Here is a 16,657-nt window from a genome sequence, read left to right as displayed (position 1 = left end):
TTTTTGGTGATATGATGCAATATTTAAAGCGTTCACTAATATAAACTGTTAGATCTTCCGGGTGAGAATTAATCGTTTCTTAAATTCTTTTTCTGGAAAGTTACTTAGCGATGGCTGAATGAATTTGAAAATACGCGTTTCATCTTACATTCGATACACGATATAAGAATAGCAAACAACTGGGAACTCACATTATACAGTCATGTAATTTTATTTTAATTAATTTAAAAATGTATTATTTAGTTACAAATATTTAGCAAAATTTCAAAAGAAACTAATTTAGGAGAAGCATTAAAATACAAACTCTATTAGTTTTGTCATATTGTTGTTGACAAATATTTCATTTAATTAGTAGCTCGTTTATGTGTTTTTAACCAGTTTGGTTACGTGTTACGGTAAAGAACTCCAGTACCAAATATTGAAGACCAGAAATACCGCAATGTAGAGTATTTTCGACATCAAGTCAATGTTGAGAGCGGCACATCGATATTGTCCAAGAACGGACTTGAGCGATTTGCAAACGCAAGATTCCAACTTGTTTATGATTTTGCCTGATTCCTCATCCTGACAGATTTAGAAGAAACCGAATTAAAAATAAAATTGACGGAATTACAATTGCAAATTTACTCTTCCACGTAGCGTCTAATGGCAAACGGAAAACATCAACTCACAATTGTTTTGTACTCGCTATTCTCGTCTTTACTCTGTTTATTAGACTCTTGGGGTTGTCGGCTGCTTAGGAACAAGACCAGAACGAACTCGGCAATAGCTAACAATGACAACAATAAACAAGTGTTGATGTACTGTTCCAGGCGCGTCGAATAGTCGAGTTTGGGCAAGTAACAACTGGTTCGAAACGACATGAACGAAAACGATATCAGCGAAGTTAACAAGCCCAGTCCACGGAAAATCCTAAAGGACTCCGGCACCCAGAAAGTCAACCAAGTCATGAGCGCCAATATTATGGCTGGTAAGTAAAATTGGCGACAGAAAAATCCAGAAATCCTGGACACGTTAATTTCCAACGTCAGTCTAGAGTAGTTTCCTAAATGGCACACGGAAAACACAATGAGCAACGTCTAAACCTATAATCAATGTATTAATTTCTACCATGGATATCTATGTGTCTTTATCTTTTTAAACTTGGTCAAGGATGGGCGGTAGCTTATACTTATTGTTGGGCAATTGAAAAGTTTTACCTTGAAATTTTACAAAATAAAATTACGGTAAAAAAGGTACCGAACAAAATAGCTGTGTAACCATCGTTACAACAATGAACCCGACTACTAACTAACAAGTGAAATTAGATATTTGTGGTAGAAATTAATACATTTGTGACCATATCGAAAAATACCGGTAGACAAATGTATTTGCTGTTCGCCAACTTTTTGGTCAATTACTTCAAAGTCGTCAAATTTGATATCGAATGCTATACCCAGGGGCATTTTTATGTTTTTCCATTGGTATTTAACGTCATTTGCGGTATATCTATCTAGTAGCAAAAAAATAAATAATTTTTACTTCAAGCTTTAGCTTTGACTATCTTTTCAATCTATTGAATGTAATTATTTATATTTAACGGAGATTGATTTTATTGAGACGATTTTTGACGTTGCTTCTATTCCCTCTCATGCTCGAAGAGTAAGGTCTTTCCGCCCTAAGAATCCAGGGTGTTTCAAAACGTTATGCAAAAATTTGAAGGAGTTGTAGGAGGTGAGTAGAGAAGTATTCCTGTTTTTCCCCCCATTTTCCTACGATGAGTTAAGAGAGCGCCAGAGAGCTTCAAAGTGTGGCCTACTAGCCCCTGGAAGTAGGCTGCAGTTCACTTCGGAGGAACTTTCGGATATACATTTCATGTATGGACAAGCGGATGGCAATGCTTTAGCTCCTCAACGTCTCTATCAGGCGAGACCGGCACATTCTGGGTACGTTACTTAATTTTTTATTTGAACTTAATAATAATAATAATAACAAGAACGCATAGAGGTACTAAGAACTATGAACCTTAACATTCGCCCATCTTGCCTTGTTGTTATACTTTCAGAAGCAGTCTAAGCAGTCGACGGTTCTCTCTCTATGTAAAAATCCATTACACCAAGGCGCCATGGGAAAAGTATAACTTCATGGAGCCACCATTTAAGTTTTTCATAGTTCCTAGTACCTCTATGTGTTCTTGATAATAATAATAATAATAATCAGGTAGGCTAATACCCAAGGCACCACCTTTGACCCCAGTCATCTTGTGACTTTTCATGCCTTAAACAGGTGGCCGGGTTATAATGCGAAGGAGGGTGGGGGCAAGCCCTACACGCCACGCGAGCCAACAGCTCACTACACTAACCTTTTCCGTTAACCTCCGCGACTGGTTGCTCGCAATGTTCCGTTGGTGGTGTGCTTGTGGCAGCCTTCTTCCACTTGCTAGTAGGCCACAGTTTGAAGCTCTTTTGCTCTCTTTTAACTCATCGTAGGAAAATGGGAAAAAAAAAGCATAATTCTCAACTTTCCCCTCTATATACAACTCCCTTACATTTTTGCATAACCTCTTGAAACAAACTGTATAACGGAACTAATGCCGTACAGGACTGATTTGTTTTTTTTTAGAGCAAGCGGGATTGGGAGCAACGCTCAAAATCGTTGCAACAAAATCATTATCCCTTATTAAAAATGTCTTGGTATGCGAGAAATGCTCGGTACTTACAACTTTCCATTTCCAAGACGCACCTTTGGCGATCGTGAGGAAAATATTTCAATTTCATCGGACAGGCTGCGTCACTAGTGGCCCTATTGTACCATGTTTTTGGAAGAACACATTAATAAGATATTTGATATTTGATTACAAATTAATTCCCTTATGAAAATGACTTGAGCCAATGTCCTTTATTTGGATCGAACTGGAATCAGGGAAAATCCAATTCTGTTTGAATCAAATAATTTTGATCAAATCGGAAATAAGTTGAATTTCATGCAATATGATTGTAATGTTTTTTTTTGGCATTTTGATCAAAGACGAATTTGGGATCTAACCGATTTTGGAATGAAGTTTGATCCACCATTTCCGTAAGGGTATTAAAATAAACTAAACTTTACATGACGCTGCTTAGGATGGTGCCGTCACTAGCAATTCGGGAAAAGACGTGTTCATCGGATTTCAGTTTCGTTGAAGTAGTGGCCGGAAAGAAGGTGTCAGGTTGCCAAATTTTCTTGGCCATTTCCGGTCCAACAGTGACGTAAGGGACTCCTGGATAATCGTATGCGAGTCTCGGATCGTTCCACGATTGGCGAAAATAAAATTGAGATTTCCAGCTCTTTTAAAAGTAATTGAACGCGTTAGAATGTTGTAGTTTTTATAAGTATCAACTACTGTAAGTAAATGCCAAAAATAATTAATTTATAGCAACACATACCATCGTTTTGGTGGATAACTCCAAACCGCGTAAGATGTACATGGATATTTCAACGTCAACGGGTTTTTCTTTTAAAAAATGGAAGTAACAAATCAAAAAACATTCCAAAACTAACATTTTTTAAAATTTACCACCATGCCAAATAAAAATAAATACCTCCATAGTTCGGTCTAACTCTATGGTCGTAGTTAGATGATATGTTATTTAAAATTCGAGTAACATCCTCGTGTGTACTACAAAAAGTCAATACAGTTAATTAGTCGCGTTATATATTTAAATAATTAAAAATGTAACCTACGTATTTGAATAAACCGTCGATAAATCGAAAATCAAAGTTAGTAATAGAGACGCGTAGAGCTTCATTTTGTTGGAACTCTGGCTGCGTGTCCAGTTTGGAGGACGAATGAGTTTACGACGAAGCGATCTCCTGTTTTAGTTTAAGTGTATTATTTTTCTGAAAGAGTTCTCTTGCGATGACCTCGCTCATCATTTGAGTTGTCTCGCGAAGAAGCAATTAAGAACGATGATGACGGACTTTTTTTCGCTTCAAAATAAAACCATTATATAAATTTCGTAGCGAGACGTAATCTGTTTGACTCTATCTCGTTTGATGTATTGGTTGGTTTACTGGATAATGCGATAATTTCTTTAAATTGGGCGTTTTGCCATAACACAATCTGTTTCTATGATACTCGCGAGATTAATAACCAATTATGCTATTGACAAAATTCACGGCAGTTTAGAATTTAATTTTCACTACTATGAAGCTAGGTTGTCGAAGGCACTTGAAATATGGAAAACCACAGCTCCTGATCCAAAAGAAAATCTCCCTAAAACCGCGCAAGCATGGTTTGGTTATTATTCCAAGCTCATTTTCAACCATAGCTTCGTAGCGCTCAAAGATTAAGGCAGAATACTCTTAAATGGAACGTCAATACGATTGTTTTTAAATGTGAATCTTTTACAAATATGGCAATAGTTTCGTTCACAAAGTTTGGCGTTGTCTAGACAAGAAAACCCAAGAAAGGGCCATTTAAATTGAACCATTTAAAGGGAGTATAAAATTTGATGTTCGGTGATTGATCAACTGATATCTCGTTTTTGCCACAAGAATAGACTTTTAGGGAGGTCTGAAGGTATGTCTGTAGAAACCTTCATTAAAAAGAAATGCTGACCTTAGTGGATGATGATTGGACGAGTGTGATAAGCGTATTTGCATTTAAATTACCGCTTGCACATTGCATATGATATCTCACCATCTAGCAACACCACGAAATGTATTCTTTGTTTTCACTTCATGGCACAACTTTAAGATTGTTTTGCCCTTAACATTTAGACGCGTCTTTTGCGTTACGCTTTGATATTATTCGTTGTTGTGCACTTTTCTTTGTTTTCAAATAGTTCGGTGACTTCATTGTTAAAGAAAGGAAACAGGCATAAAGCATTTCCTCCAATTTTTAAAACACTTTGTACTCCCTTTAATATTTTTGCACGTTAGATTTTAGCTTTTATTGAATGTGATTGAAAAAATTGATACAGGCTTTAAGGCACTTAAGGGTTTTTGACTAAAATCCGAATGAGGCTGTTATGCAGTAAGACACAGGGCGATTGGGCCAGGTAATTTTTCTCAAAAACTATTTGATCAAGAGTTCAGAAATTTTCATAGCATATTTATAGGCAATGGAATGATTTATTTTGTAAATTTTGGAATTTTGGAAAATATTTGTTTACTTTCTAAAAATTATTTTTTCCCTGATCGGCGTCAGACAAAACGTTACAATGATAAAATTGTAACGTGTACTCTCGAAATTACAAATAAAATTTGTTCCATGGAATAGGGTCACTTTTTACATAGATAATGCATAATGAACAAGTTGGTACTAAATAAAATAGCTTTTGCGGAGTCATTTCTGAATTAAGCTATAATCATAACACTATTTAGTGTACCAAAGAAAACCTTTTTTATTCAATCAAACAATTTAGACATTTAAGACCTAGTAAATACAACAAAACATGTTTTTTGTAGAATTTTGATGCTTTGTCAAAAGATATTTTTTTTACATTTGTACGTCTTCTGTATTTAATAATAATAATAATAATCAGCTAGGCTAATACCCAAGGCCCCACCTTAGGCCCAAGTCAAAGAGCGACTTTTAATGCCTTGAAACAGGTGGCCGGGTTACAATGCGTAGGAGGGTGGTGGCAAGAAAAATAAGTCTGACAAGTTATTCGTTTAAGTTAAGCATGCTTCGTTATTCTTTGGAACAGTGCGTTTATGCTAGAGTTATTTCTTAGTGAAGATAATTGAATTGCTACTTGAACTAGCCAATTGTTCAGAAGGCGCTATTCTAATAGTAGACCAAATCACGACTCTGTCCTCCGAGTTGTTCGTGACGTTGGAATTTCTAGTAATGTCAATCCGAGGTTCCGAGGGCCCAGTTATCATCCCATCAACAGGAAAGATATCGTTCTGGTTTACTTTGCTACTTACCCTCGAGCAAGCGTGAGGATAGCTAGCAACGACTTGGGTGTGTCAAGGGGTTATGTCTGGAGAGTTTTTGACAACCACCACTTCCCTCCTTTCCAAGTAACCCTCGAACAAGCACAGCCTGATGGGGATATGGCACGAAGATTTTACTTTTGCAACTGGCTCCTGAACATGGCCCACGAATATCCCAATTTTCTACATCTACTGGTAGTATCTGAAGAATGCTCTTTCTCAAGAAATTGCCCTTTTAACCTCCAGAAGCAACACACGCGGAGCTTCGTGAATCCTCACTGGGGATTTCCTTATCACCATCAAGAGCAATTTAGGCTAAACGTCTGGGCAGATCTGGTCGGAAATCTTACAAACCGAAGTGGCGAACTAGTTGGATAACTTCGATGTTGGACGACTTTAGTTCCAGCACAACGGTGGTCCAGCACATCAACAGCTTGATGTTGTGGAATATCGTAACGCGGAGTTCCCCCAGCGATGGATTGGTCGAAACGATCCCGTTCCTTGGCGTGAAAGATCCCCAGACTTAGGTCCGCTCGACTTATTTCCGTGAGGATTGATCTCGGATCCCGTATATCGAAAGCCTGTCACCACTGTTGACGATCTGTTTCGCAACATAGGGGGGAATTATTGAACCAGACCTGCAATTAATTATTTTTACCTTTTAGTAGTGAAGAGAAGCACATTGTGAAAAACAATGGTTCAAGGTCATACAATTTTCCAAGTATTAAAATATCCTACCATGATGTGATTGTCTAGCAAATTTCGATAATGTAGCACGACTTGTTTTGGAGTTATTAGCGCTGTCTTGCAATTTTCCCTTTCATGTTCACGCTATGTAGGCATAAAACGTGACGGGGAACACTTTTCTAATTGAAACCATGAAACCAACTTTCTAACACTTACAGTTCTCGAGATATTTTTTGGATGACCTTGAAGACATGATTCAAGGTCATCGAGGTTATCATTCTTCTTTGGCCCCCTGCACGAGCTACGTAACATAAAAATTTCAAATTCCTAGAGAAAACGGTTTCTGAGATATTCGCCCTGGATCGTTTTTTAGTGGACACCCTGTATAAGGAACTCTTATAGGGCGAATCAAAAAGCTATTTACCACTTGCCAATTAACATGGATTGTTTTCTCGCGAGCTCTAGTTTACTAAACAACTCAAGATCAACATTTGTGCCCAGCTTTGTCTTTGGACACAGATTTTTACTTTTGGTTAAACAAATTTCAATTTTTAGTAGAAATGAATGAAGACTTTTTCAAAAACGTTTTGTTGGGAGGGTTTAAATAAAAAATTGCGTTTTCAATTTTTGAAAGCCTTAAAGCAATTCTCCACTGCGGCAAAAAAAAAGATAAGAAATTTACAAAACGTTTCCGGAATGCCCTTCTAATAAGTGACTAGGTCACCATCTATTGGTGGGAATGAATACTAAACTAAGGAATACTAAAAAAAATAAAGGTACTATACTCGAAATCACTGTTACCTGGGGCAGTCAATTGGTCGGCATTTAACATTAATACTCATACGCGGAACTTCATTAACTGATCAGTAGATGGCGTTAATCGTCCACAGTGGTTTTAGCGGTGCTATAAATAATCGCACCCAGGCAACAACGAACTTACGGACTTTGCACTCAAGCTCGCACAGTAAAATCAACGTGTTAATTTACATAGAAAAAATAAACGTTTTCTGTCCAATCGCTAGTCTTTGGTTATGTATTATTTTAAAACAGTGTTGCCATGTCCTTTTTAGCGAAGAAACCGTTGTTAAGACCAATGAAAATGGTCGAGATAGTAAGGTCACCGTGATACTTTAAATTTGAATTTTAGGTAAAAAAATGTATTTATTTAAATAGTAAATATTTTACAAGCTCTTTTACGTTCGTAGTTTATTTTGGTCTCAATCAATATATCAAACTTTACTCTCAGCAAACATTTCTAAAGAGCAATCGCTATCTTTGGGGGATTATATTTCCGGAGGACGTAGAAAGATCCCTGCCTTTGGTAGTGTACCCAGGTAACAGTGATTTCGAGTATAGAAAACCATTATTGAGTATAGCAATTAGACAAACATTCCTGTATTAATCAATGTGGTCAAAAGTTGTGGTAATTTATGTTAACCAGACATTTGCAAAGAGGTGAAAGAGCGAATCAGCATGTGGCTAATTGTAAATGAGCGAAGACATTGTTTATTCAGATAAGAATGCGATTTATAGCACGGCCAAGAATATACTTATTTATATTTAGTGAGAATGACCATGGTCGTATTTCCTCCTCTGCACGAGGGTGCAAAGTAAATCGCAATATACCTATTCTCGTACTCAGGAATCCATACCTCTACTTGGTATGCTTATCCTGCCGTATCGTGTATGGTAATATAACTATGACGGCTTTGGCCCCGACTACGAAAGAAAAAATCCCCTCTGCGCGCGCTCCCCTCTCACGTTGTTGTTTATTAAGTTAACATAGTTACGTCAAAAAAAACCGTCAGCAACATCGTGACGAAAACCTGCCCCGTTAAGCATTCCAAGTAGAGGTATGGATTCCTGTCATACTTGCTACGTCCCCTCCTCCTGCTTACGTAAATTTTGCCTTCTACGTCATAGTTTAACTTAACAAGCTTACGATTTTAAAGGATTTCATACCTCTACATTTATTTTGAAGCACGTTCTATTGCATAAAAATATAATATTATATAATATTAATAATTTTTAGAATTAATAAATAATTAAATTTTATTTAAACGAGTATACAATTTTATGAGCATATTTCAAGATAATTAAACTAAATTATATATTCTTATTTGAGCAACGTTCTTACAATAATTACATTTACCATATTCAAAAATGGAACGGTAATTTTCATACTCGCTTGTAAAAATTAAATTCTTAATAACACGAAAAGCTATCGATTTAATATCTCTTTTCTCTAAATATTTACGGTAAAAAATACATTAACACAACTTTTCCCTTCTTGCGTGACATGTAATGATTTATGGATTAGCCAATCTCTGAATGGGTATAGCTTCAATTTGAGCTTGGAAGAGACGCCCAGTACCAAATGTTGAACATGATAAAAATGATGGGGTACACAATTTTCGAGAGTAGATCGACTTTGTGAGACGCTTGCCGGTGTGATCCAATGGTTATGGCATACCTGAAAGACCGACGGAAGTAAGACGCCACGTTTTTGCTGCTTCCGGTTTCAGGGTCCTGAATGAAAAAGGAACCATGTAATAATCAATGACTTCATTCCCAAAACCAAGAGTTTATAATTTTACACACTAGGAGTACCCAAGGAGTACTAAAACTTTAATGAACCTCTCTTTAGGAACGTGGTACTAGAAGTATATAAGATATATTTTAAAGATAATCAGCAGGCTAATACCCAATTTACCACCTTAGACCCAAGTCATCAATTCTGGTGGCCTGGTTACAACGCGTAGGATGGTGGTGGGAAGCCACTCACTTACAAGGAGACGACCCGAAGTGTAACACACCGATTTTGTTCAAACTCGGGGGTTTGGTAGACCTTCATGTTACTTGAAACACCCTAAAGGGAAATGTTTCCATAAGCAACCGTTTTGGCATGGCAAGCAAAAATGTTTTTGACAAAACAAATATGAAATTTTCCCATTGAACATAACATGGGAATCTGACCAATTTTAAGGGTACCCTCTGTAAAAATTTTAATCAATTTCGAACTTTTGTATTATTTTTTTATTTACATTTTCTATTTTTAGCATTTTAAAAAATTTAACTTTTTTTACACGGGGTAACCCTTAAAATTGGTCAGATTCCCATGTTATATTCAATGGGAAAATTTCCATTTTGTGTTATCAAAAACATTTTTGGTTGCCATGATTATAGAGACATTTTCCTTTAGGGTTTTTCAAGTGACATGAAGGCAGTAGCGTAGCCAGGATTTTGTTTCGGGGGGGGGGGGGGGGGCACACCATTGAAAAAAAAGTAAAAAAATAAAAATATTTGTACGTACGACCATACGTTTCGGGGGGGGGGGCATGTGCCCCCTGTGCCCCCCATGGCTACGCCACTGCATGAAGGTCTACCAAACCCCCGAGTTTCAACCAAATCGGTGTGTTACACCTCGGGTCGTCTCCTTGTTAGTATAACCGTTAACCTCAAAACGTTTTTAAGGAAGGGGAAAACGAAGAACTCTGGGAAAGCCCCTTTAACCAGTTGGGGAGAGAACTTGCAAACTCAACGCGGAAGGAGCTGTTCATAGTTTTCACCCAGTGCCACAAGCTGGGATCGAAACAATTTCCTTTTGCTGCGAGGCAAAAGTGCCAACTATTCCGCACACCACTTCAAGCCATTCGCTTGAAACATGTAACTTCGCTGGCTCCAGCTAATTTTTGAAAATAAGTTTGGGAATTGTGCGACTATGAATATTTAGTATAACTCTTACATAGGAAATTAAACTGCCTTAAACCTGCGAAGGTATATGTTTAACTTTTACCTCTTAAATGGAAACTTCTTACTTAAGATATTATTAAATACCTTTCACGCTGCTAATTCGAGCATTTAGCTATTTTTTAAGGCTTAATTCTATAAGGTGTTAACTAAAAAATGATACAGAATCAATAACAAATGTGTTTTAACTAGGAATGTGAAATTTTCAGGACACATAGTACGTGCAGGGGGTCACAGGTCTTCAAGCTCATTCAAAATGTATCTCGAGAACCATTAGAGATAAAAAGTTGATATCAATTATTACGTGTTTCCCGTCACATTTTAGGACTAAATAGCTTTGGGCCCCCCTAATTTGACCAAAAACCAGTCGAGGGATTTTAAACAAAAACTGGCCGGTCGTGATGAAAATATTACTAAAAAGGAATCATGCTAGAGTACAAAAATTTGCTAGACATACTCATTTGATAGGGGGTCTTAAGAATTTTCAAACTCGGATGACTTTCAACTCATGGTTCAAGGTCATTCAAAGTTTATCTCGAAAACCAATGGATTTAGAGAAATTGCTCCAATTTTAAAGGTTTTTAACATGGTGTTTTGCATCGCGTTATAGTCATTTAGACTTAAAATTTAAATTAACACACTTTTCAAATTGGAACCATTTCTCTAAATCAACATACTATCTGTTCACCGGAATACATTTTTGGATTAATTGAATGAAACGAAATTATATGTTCGAGGTAATTGTAAATATTATAATGGGCAGGAGTTCTTGTTTGGAATTTAAACGAAGCAGCTTTCAGCACTCCTAGTGTGAAAATGTATAATTTCCCTGATTAACTGTATAGTTACGGCAATCTCCTTATTTAGGTCCCCATTTTTGTCGTCGGATGATTTCCTTCGACCTTCGAAACTACGGGCCAAAGATAGAACTGCAATGAATTCGGCAACGGCGAACAAAGACAGTACGAGGCAAGTAGTGGTGTACTGTTCCAATCGAGTCGCGTATTCCAACCTGGGAAGAATTTGGCTGGCGCGGTAGGACAGGATCCAATTGGTCAGCAAAGAAGACAAAACACCGAGACCCCGAAAGAACTTTGACGATTCGGGAATCCAAAATGACAACCAAGTCACAATTGCGAAAATTCCCGATGGCAGGAAGAATTGTCGAGCAAAGTATCCCGAGTTTCTCTTTAGCTCCACTTTCAACGACACTCTAGAGTATCTTCCTAAAATTTGTAGGAAAACGAAGTAAATCAGGAAATATCAAAATCCTAGAAACGCACCCAGCAGACCCCCCCCTTATTTAAATTCTTAGTGCACCACTGAATAATACACCTTGTCCCGCAACACACCAGAAAGAAGCGTCAACAAGGTCGCAGATTACACAATATTACCAGTGGTAAGGACATCTTCGTGATTTCGAACATAGTAATGAACAATCTTATGGTCCTCGAAATGGATATTTGGATCGAAGCCTATGGCCTTCTCGTCATCTTTCCATTGATACTTAATGTCAGTCATAGTGTAACCATCTATAATGATATGGTTTTAATATGAATTAAAATACCAAAAAAATAATTTAATTATTAAAGATTTAATATAATCAGAAAAGTGTATGTCAAGTATATGCAATAGATGCCGCCGTTGGGCTAGTAGTCTGGTTTCTTCAAACTCCTTCAACAGGTTTCAAATCGATAATACAATGAACTTACAAGGGTTGGGTAGTATTAAATTGGACATCCAAGACGTTCTAAGGCTTCGAAGCATTCACCCCGAATTAAAAGTTAATTACACATAGAAAAATTATGAAATCCGCTCGGTGAAACGACTTACATATTGCTGATAGGTTTGAGTTAATATAGTTCCCAATAATTATATATAATTATAATAATATTTGATACTCCGCGGCAATATTACGAAAATGGAGTATTAAATTTGATTCCAAAATTATATCAAAACTTGGCCAGTTAAAAACTCGACTTGACCGATAATTACAATCCAAAATGTTTTTATGATTAATCTAACGGAATTCAACTTTATTCCGATTTGATTAAAATTATTTGATTCAAACAGAATTGGATATAAACTGGATGTGTCTTGTTTCCAGTTGGATCGAAATTTGGACAAGTGGTGAAAATCTGTACACAGATTACAAGCATTTGAAACTGAGTACCTTTAAATTTGTAATCAGGTTCGTGACTTTAGCAAAATCACCGATTACAGTGAGCTCCTTGGGAAGTAGGTAATAAGGTCGTAAGAAGGTAATAAGGTTATAAGAAGGTAATAAGGTCATAAGTAGGTAATAAGGTCAATAGGTTATAATAAGGTAATATGATCATAACAAGGTAATATGGCCATAATAAGGTAATATGGTCATAAAAGGTTATAAGTTAATAGGGTCATAATAAGGTTAAAAGGTCATAAGAAAGTAATATGGTCATAAGTAGGAAATAAGGTTATAAGTAGGAAATCAGGTAATAAGGTCATAAGAAAATAATACGGTCATAATACGGTCATAAGTAGGTAATACGGTCATACGTAGGAAATAAGGTCATAAGAAGGTACAAGGGTCATAAGAAGGTAAAGGGTCATAAGAAGGTAATAGGTCATAAGTAGGTAATAAGGTCATAAGAAGGTAATAAGGTCGTAAAAAGGCAATTAGAAGGTAATATGGTCAGAATAAGGTAATAACGGCATACAAAGGTAATAAGGCCATAATAAGATAATAAGGTCATAAGATGGTAAAAGGTCATAAGGAGGTAAAAAGGTCTTAAGTAGGTAATAAGGTCATAAGAGAGGTAATAAGGTGTTAAGTAGGTAATAAGGTCATAAGAGAGGTAATAAGGTCATAAGTAGGTAATATGGTCTTAAGAAGGTCATAATAAGGTCATAAGTAGGTAATTTTTTCTTTTAAATAGAGCTAATACCCAAGGCACCACCTTCGAGCACATAAGCAATGTTGCTTGTGCGTGATCAAGTAACAGGTGGCCGGGTTACAATGCGTAGGAGGGTGGTGGCAAGCCCTTCATGCCACGCGAGCCAACAGCTCCCTACACTAACTATTACCGTTAACCTCAGCAATGAGGTCATAAGAGACGTAATAAGGTCATAAGGTAATAGGGTCATAAGGATATAAGGTTATAAAAAGGTAACAAAGTCATAAGAACGGCTTTAAGAGCTGTTTATAAACTTACAACTTTCAATATCCAAAGTACATCGCTGCCTGTCATGTGGGAAAACTCTCAAATCCATTGGACAAAAAGACTCGGTAGTCACCCTGTTGTAAATAACGAAAATGTATCAGATCTGGCCAGTAGAAAGACGTTCTGTTGGACGGACATGGCACTTGTCAGGATGGTACCATCACTTCGGATTCGGAAAAAGACGTTTTCGTCCGATTTCAGTTTGGTCGACGTCGAGGCTGGAAAAAAGGTATCTGGTTGCCAGAATTTCCTGGCCATTTCAGGTCCAACAGTGATATTGGAGATTCCCGGAAAGTTGAAGGCCAGCCGACGATCTTGCCAGGCTTGCCGGAAGTAGTATTGGATTTTCCAACTCTTTAAAGAAAAAAACCAAATCATCGAGAACGTTACGAAAGGTCTAATTTTGAAAATCTCTAGTAATTTATCGGAGTGTTTTGTATCATACAAATGCACCATCCCGCGTTAAAAATACATTAACGTTAAACACGGGAAATGGCTCATGCAGGAAGCTAGGCTTCCTTTTCCCGTTTCTAACTTGTACATGTCCAAGACAGCTTGGAAAAAGAACATGCTCAAAGCCAAACCAGAAATACTTCATAAAACGTTTATTTGTTACCATGGTCTTTTCCGACATTTCCAATCCTCGTAGAACGTACATGGTAATGTTAATTTCAACGGGTTTCTCTGTTTTTAATAAGATTCACCAAAGAAATATGAAAAAGAATTATACTACTCGTTACGACCAAATAATATTGCCTAAATCATCTTTAGACTTCGAACGATTTTGATTTATTTTTGTCAGTGTTTATGGCTATACTTTATGGAACTTTACCATCACATTTTAACGGTTGAACATACAGCATCTAATTTAAACTGAAATATTTCATCGTATCCTGCTTTTAAATAAAATAATATTATTAAAACTAGAGATACCTCCGTAATCGGGTCGCACCCTCTTATCGTAATTATCAGTCATTTTATTCAAAATATCGGAAACGTCGCCACTAAAAACGAAACTAGTATAAAAATCGAGAATTCGTGACCACGCGCCCTATCAACTACTGACGAAAACGGCACGACAAACGCCACGGACACGGTAACCACTTACGTGTTGGACGATAAAACTGAATTAAATCCGTAGAAGCAAATCACCGCTGAAACAAAGTACAACTTCATGGCGAGAGGACAAGACGACGAAACGAAACCTCGAACTGAGAACGATAAATGTACACACGTCTATCAATCCTTTCGCTAAATAAGTTAGAAGAGAGTGTAACTTTCCGTGAAAAGAATTAATCACGCGATATTCGGGACTAATTCGATGACGTCACCGCGACCTCGAAGCCTATCGTGTCGCCCTGGGAACTAGCTATGGGCGTCCTACTTTTTACGCGAAATAGCGCGTTACCGACTTCAGGAGCGTAATCTTTCGACTAATCCCATAGGCACACTCCTTCGAATATTCCACGATGTAGAGGCTAGCCCCCCCCTAGCCCTTCGGGATTTTTTCACAAAACGACCGACGAAATGGACCATTAGGTTCACTTGACTCCGCTCCAAATTCGGATTGTCGCATTGTCAACTTGCAGCGTGTATGGACACCCTATCTGACGCCCCTGTTTCAAAGGGGCGACTCGTTGAGCTTCCTTTTTAAAGCAATCAACGCGGCCCGGACACTGTATTTTCATAGAGGCATTTCACTCTACTCTCTGTACTCGCGCTTCGGAAACATTAGTCAGGACGGTAATAAATACGCCAACTATCACCCTAAGCGCTGAACGCGGCTTAAGAGACAGTTCTTTTTAGTTCTCCGTCGCTTAAAACTATCGCTTTTAAGGAAAGAACGAGTTCATAACTTTACAACTATTCGCAATAACTGGATAGACTCGATAATAATTGATAACTTTTTAGATGAATTGTAGTTAAATATATAACTAACGATATTTTTTTAAGAACTTTTTAATTGGAACCAAAAAGAGAAAATTGCACAGATTTAAATGGTTTTAGAGTTAATTTTCATAGCCAAAAAGGGAAAATTGTACAGATTTAGATGGTTTTATAGTTAATTTTGATCGCCAAAAAGAGAAAATTGCACGGTTCGAAAAAACCCGGGTTTATTCCAAAAAGCCCAACCTAGTGGATTTTAGTGGGTTTTTAATGGGTTTTTAATTTCGGTGGGTTTTTATTTTAGTATACAATTTCCATAAATGTAAAGGACTATTAGAAGTTACAAAGTTATAAGTTATAAGTTCACATTCACATTACAATTCAGTCTAAGATATATATTAAAATTAAATTGGTCATTGCACATTGAACAACTTGGTTTTTCAATTAAAATCTGAGATTTAAAAGTGGATTTTTTCTGCGGTGGGTTTTTAAGTGGTTTTTTTTAGGTGGGAGGGTCTAAATACAGCCATTGGGTGTTTTGGGTCGGGGTTTTTGTTTTCAAACCTTGGAAAATTGTTCGCCTAAAAGAGAAAATTGTTCAGGATCTTATAGTTAATTTTGATCACCAAAAAGGGAAAATTGTTCAGATTTAGATGATCTTGTAGTTATTTTGATCACCAAAGTTGAAGATTTGAGCGCAAAATTTAGGGATGTTTCAAAATTGAATTCACCTGTTTATGTTTGAACGCCAAATCGGAGTCATGTTTAATTGGAAATTGTTCAAAATTTTATCGGTTAAATTTGAACGGCAAAAGCACGCTCTTATTTTAGAGTGCATAAGTAACTGCGTCTCATTTCTATGACGTAGATGGATACTTTTATCGTAAAAGAGATGTGATATACTTCTGTTAGAACTAATACTCTTCTAAAAGTGCCTTAAAATATTCATTTAGACGAATATACGAACTTGTAAAATAAAGAGGGCATATCAACGAAGGTCGTGTTTCTCATTCAGGCGCCATATGAATAGAGTGTCACTATTCAAAGTGGTTTCTCGCCAAGCGTCTATTGTCAGCCACCATTCGAATACTTGAAGGACAATTGAGAAGACCATCACACTTCCCTTACACAAAGGATGGACAGTAGAAAGAATCTTATCCATTAAATCGGGCGCGGGGCACAAAGCCAATTATTGCGTTGGGCGCTTTGAAAAACTCTCGATCAAT

At 37.0% G+C, this 16,657-nt stretch overlaps 2 protein-coding genes across 2 annotated transcripts; both read right to left on the bottom strand.

Moving 5' to 3' along the window:
* Positions 1–206: 206 nt before the first annotated feature.
* On the bottom strand, positions 207–3,864 carry LOC149943516 (gamma-aminobutyric acid receptor subunit beta-like). Its single transcript, XM_090175157.1, has 8 exons — positions 3,703–3,864; positions 3,561–3,637; positions 3,405–3,472; positions 3,088–3,305; positions 2,699–2,781; positions 1,355–1,492; positions 672–1,045; positions 207–564 (listed from the first exon to the last, which is right to left on the bottom strand). The coding sequence occupies exons 1-8, from the start codon at positions 3,765–3,767 to the stop codon at positions 391–393; spliced, it is 1,197 nt and encodes a 398-aa protein (XP_090031283.1). The 5' UTR covers positions 3,768–3,864; the 3' UTR covers positions 207–390.
* Positions 3,865–8,613: 4,749 nt separating this feature from the next.
* On the bottom strand, positions 8,614–15,026 carry LOC149943515 (gamma-aminobutyric acid receptor subunit beta-like). The gene is made up of 8 exons (XM_090174872.1): positions 14,653–15,026; positions 14,478–14,548; positions 14,161–14,228; positions 13,681–13,898; positions 13,536–13,618; positions 11,736–11,873; positions 11,191–11,567; positions 8,614–9,120 (listed from the first exon to the last, which is right to left on the bottom strand). The coding sequence occupies exons 1-8, from the start codon at positions 14,718–14,720 to the stop codon at positions 8,935–8,937; spliced, it is 1,209 nt and encodes a 402-aa protein (XP_090030998.1). The 5' UTR covers positions 14,721–15,026; the 3' UTR covers positions 8,614–8,934.
* Between the last annotated feature and the right edge of the window lie 1,631 nt (positions 15,027–16,657).

This window comes from Leiobunum rupestre, chromosome 5, assembly GCF_980474605.1.
Source record: "Leiobunum rupestre chromosome 5, qqLeiRupe1.1.hap1, whole genome shotgun sequence".
NCBI classification, from domain to species: Eukaryota; Metazoa; Arthropoda; class Arachnida; order Opiliones; family Sclerosomatidae; genus Leiobunum; species Leiobunum rupestre.
This window is presented reverse-complemented; position numbering and strand designations above follow the sequence as displayed.

Excerpts from the sequence above, each read along its gene's own strand:
- LOC149943516 (XM_090175157.1), bottom strand. The coding sequence starts at position 3,767 with ATGAAGCTCTACGCGTCTCTATTACTAACTTTGATTTTCGATTTATCG. Across the intron at positions 3,306-3,404 it reads AGTTATCCACCAAAACGATG|AGCTGGAAATCTCAATTTTA; the intron begins GTATGTGTTGCT and ends TACTTTTAAAAG. Across the intron at positions 565-671 it reads ATAGCGAGTACAAAACAATT|GATGAGGAATCAGGCAAAAT; the intron begins GTGAGTTGATGT and ends TAAATCTGTCAG.
- LOC149943515 (XM_090174872.1), bottom strand. The coding sequence starts at position 14,720 with ATGAAGTTGTACTTTGTTTCAGCGGTGATTTGCTTCTACGGATTTAAT. Across the intron at positions 13,899-14,160 it reads AAATGTCGGAAAAGACCATG|AGTTGGAAAATCCAATACTA; the intron begins GTAACAAATAAA and ends TTTTCTTTAAAG. Across the intron at positions 11,568-11,735 it reads CGAAGATGTCCTTACCACTG|GAAGATACTCTAGAGTGTCG; the intron begins GTAATATTGTGT and ends TACAAATTTTAG.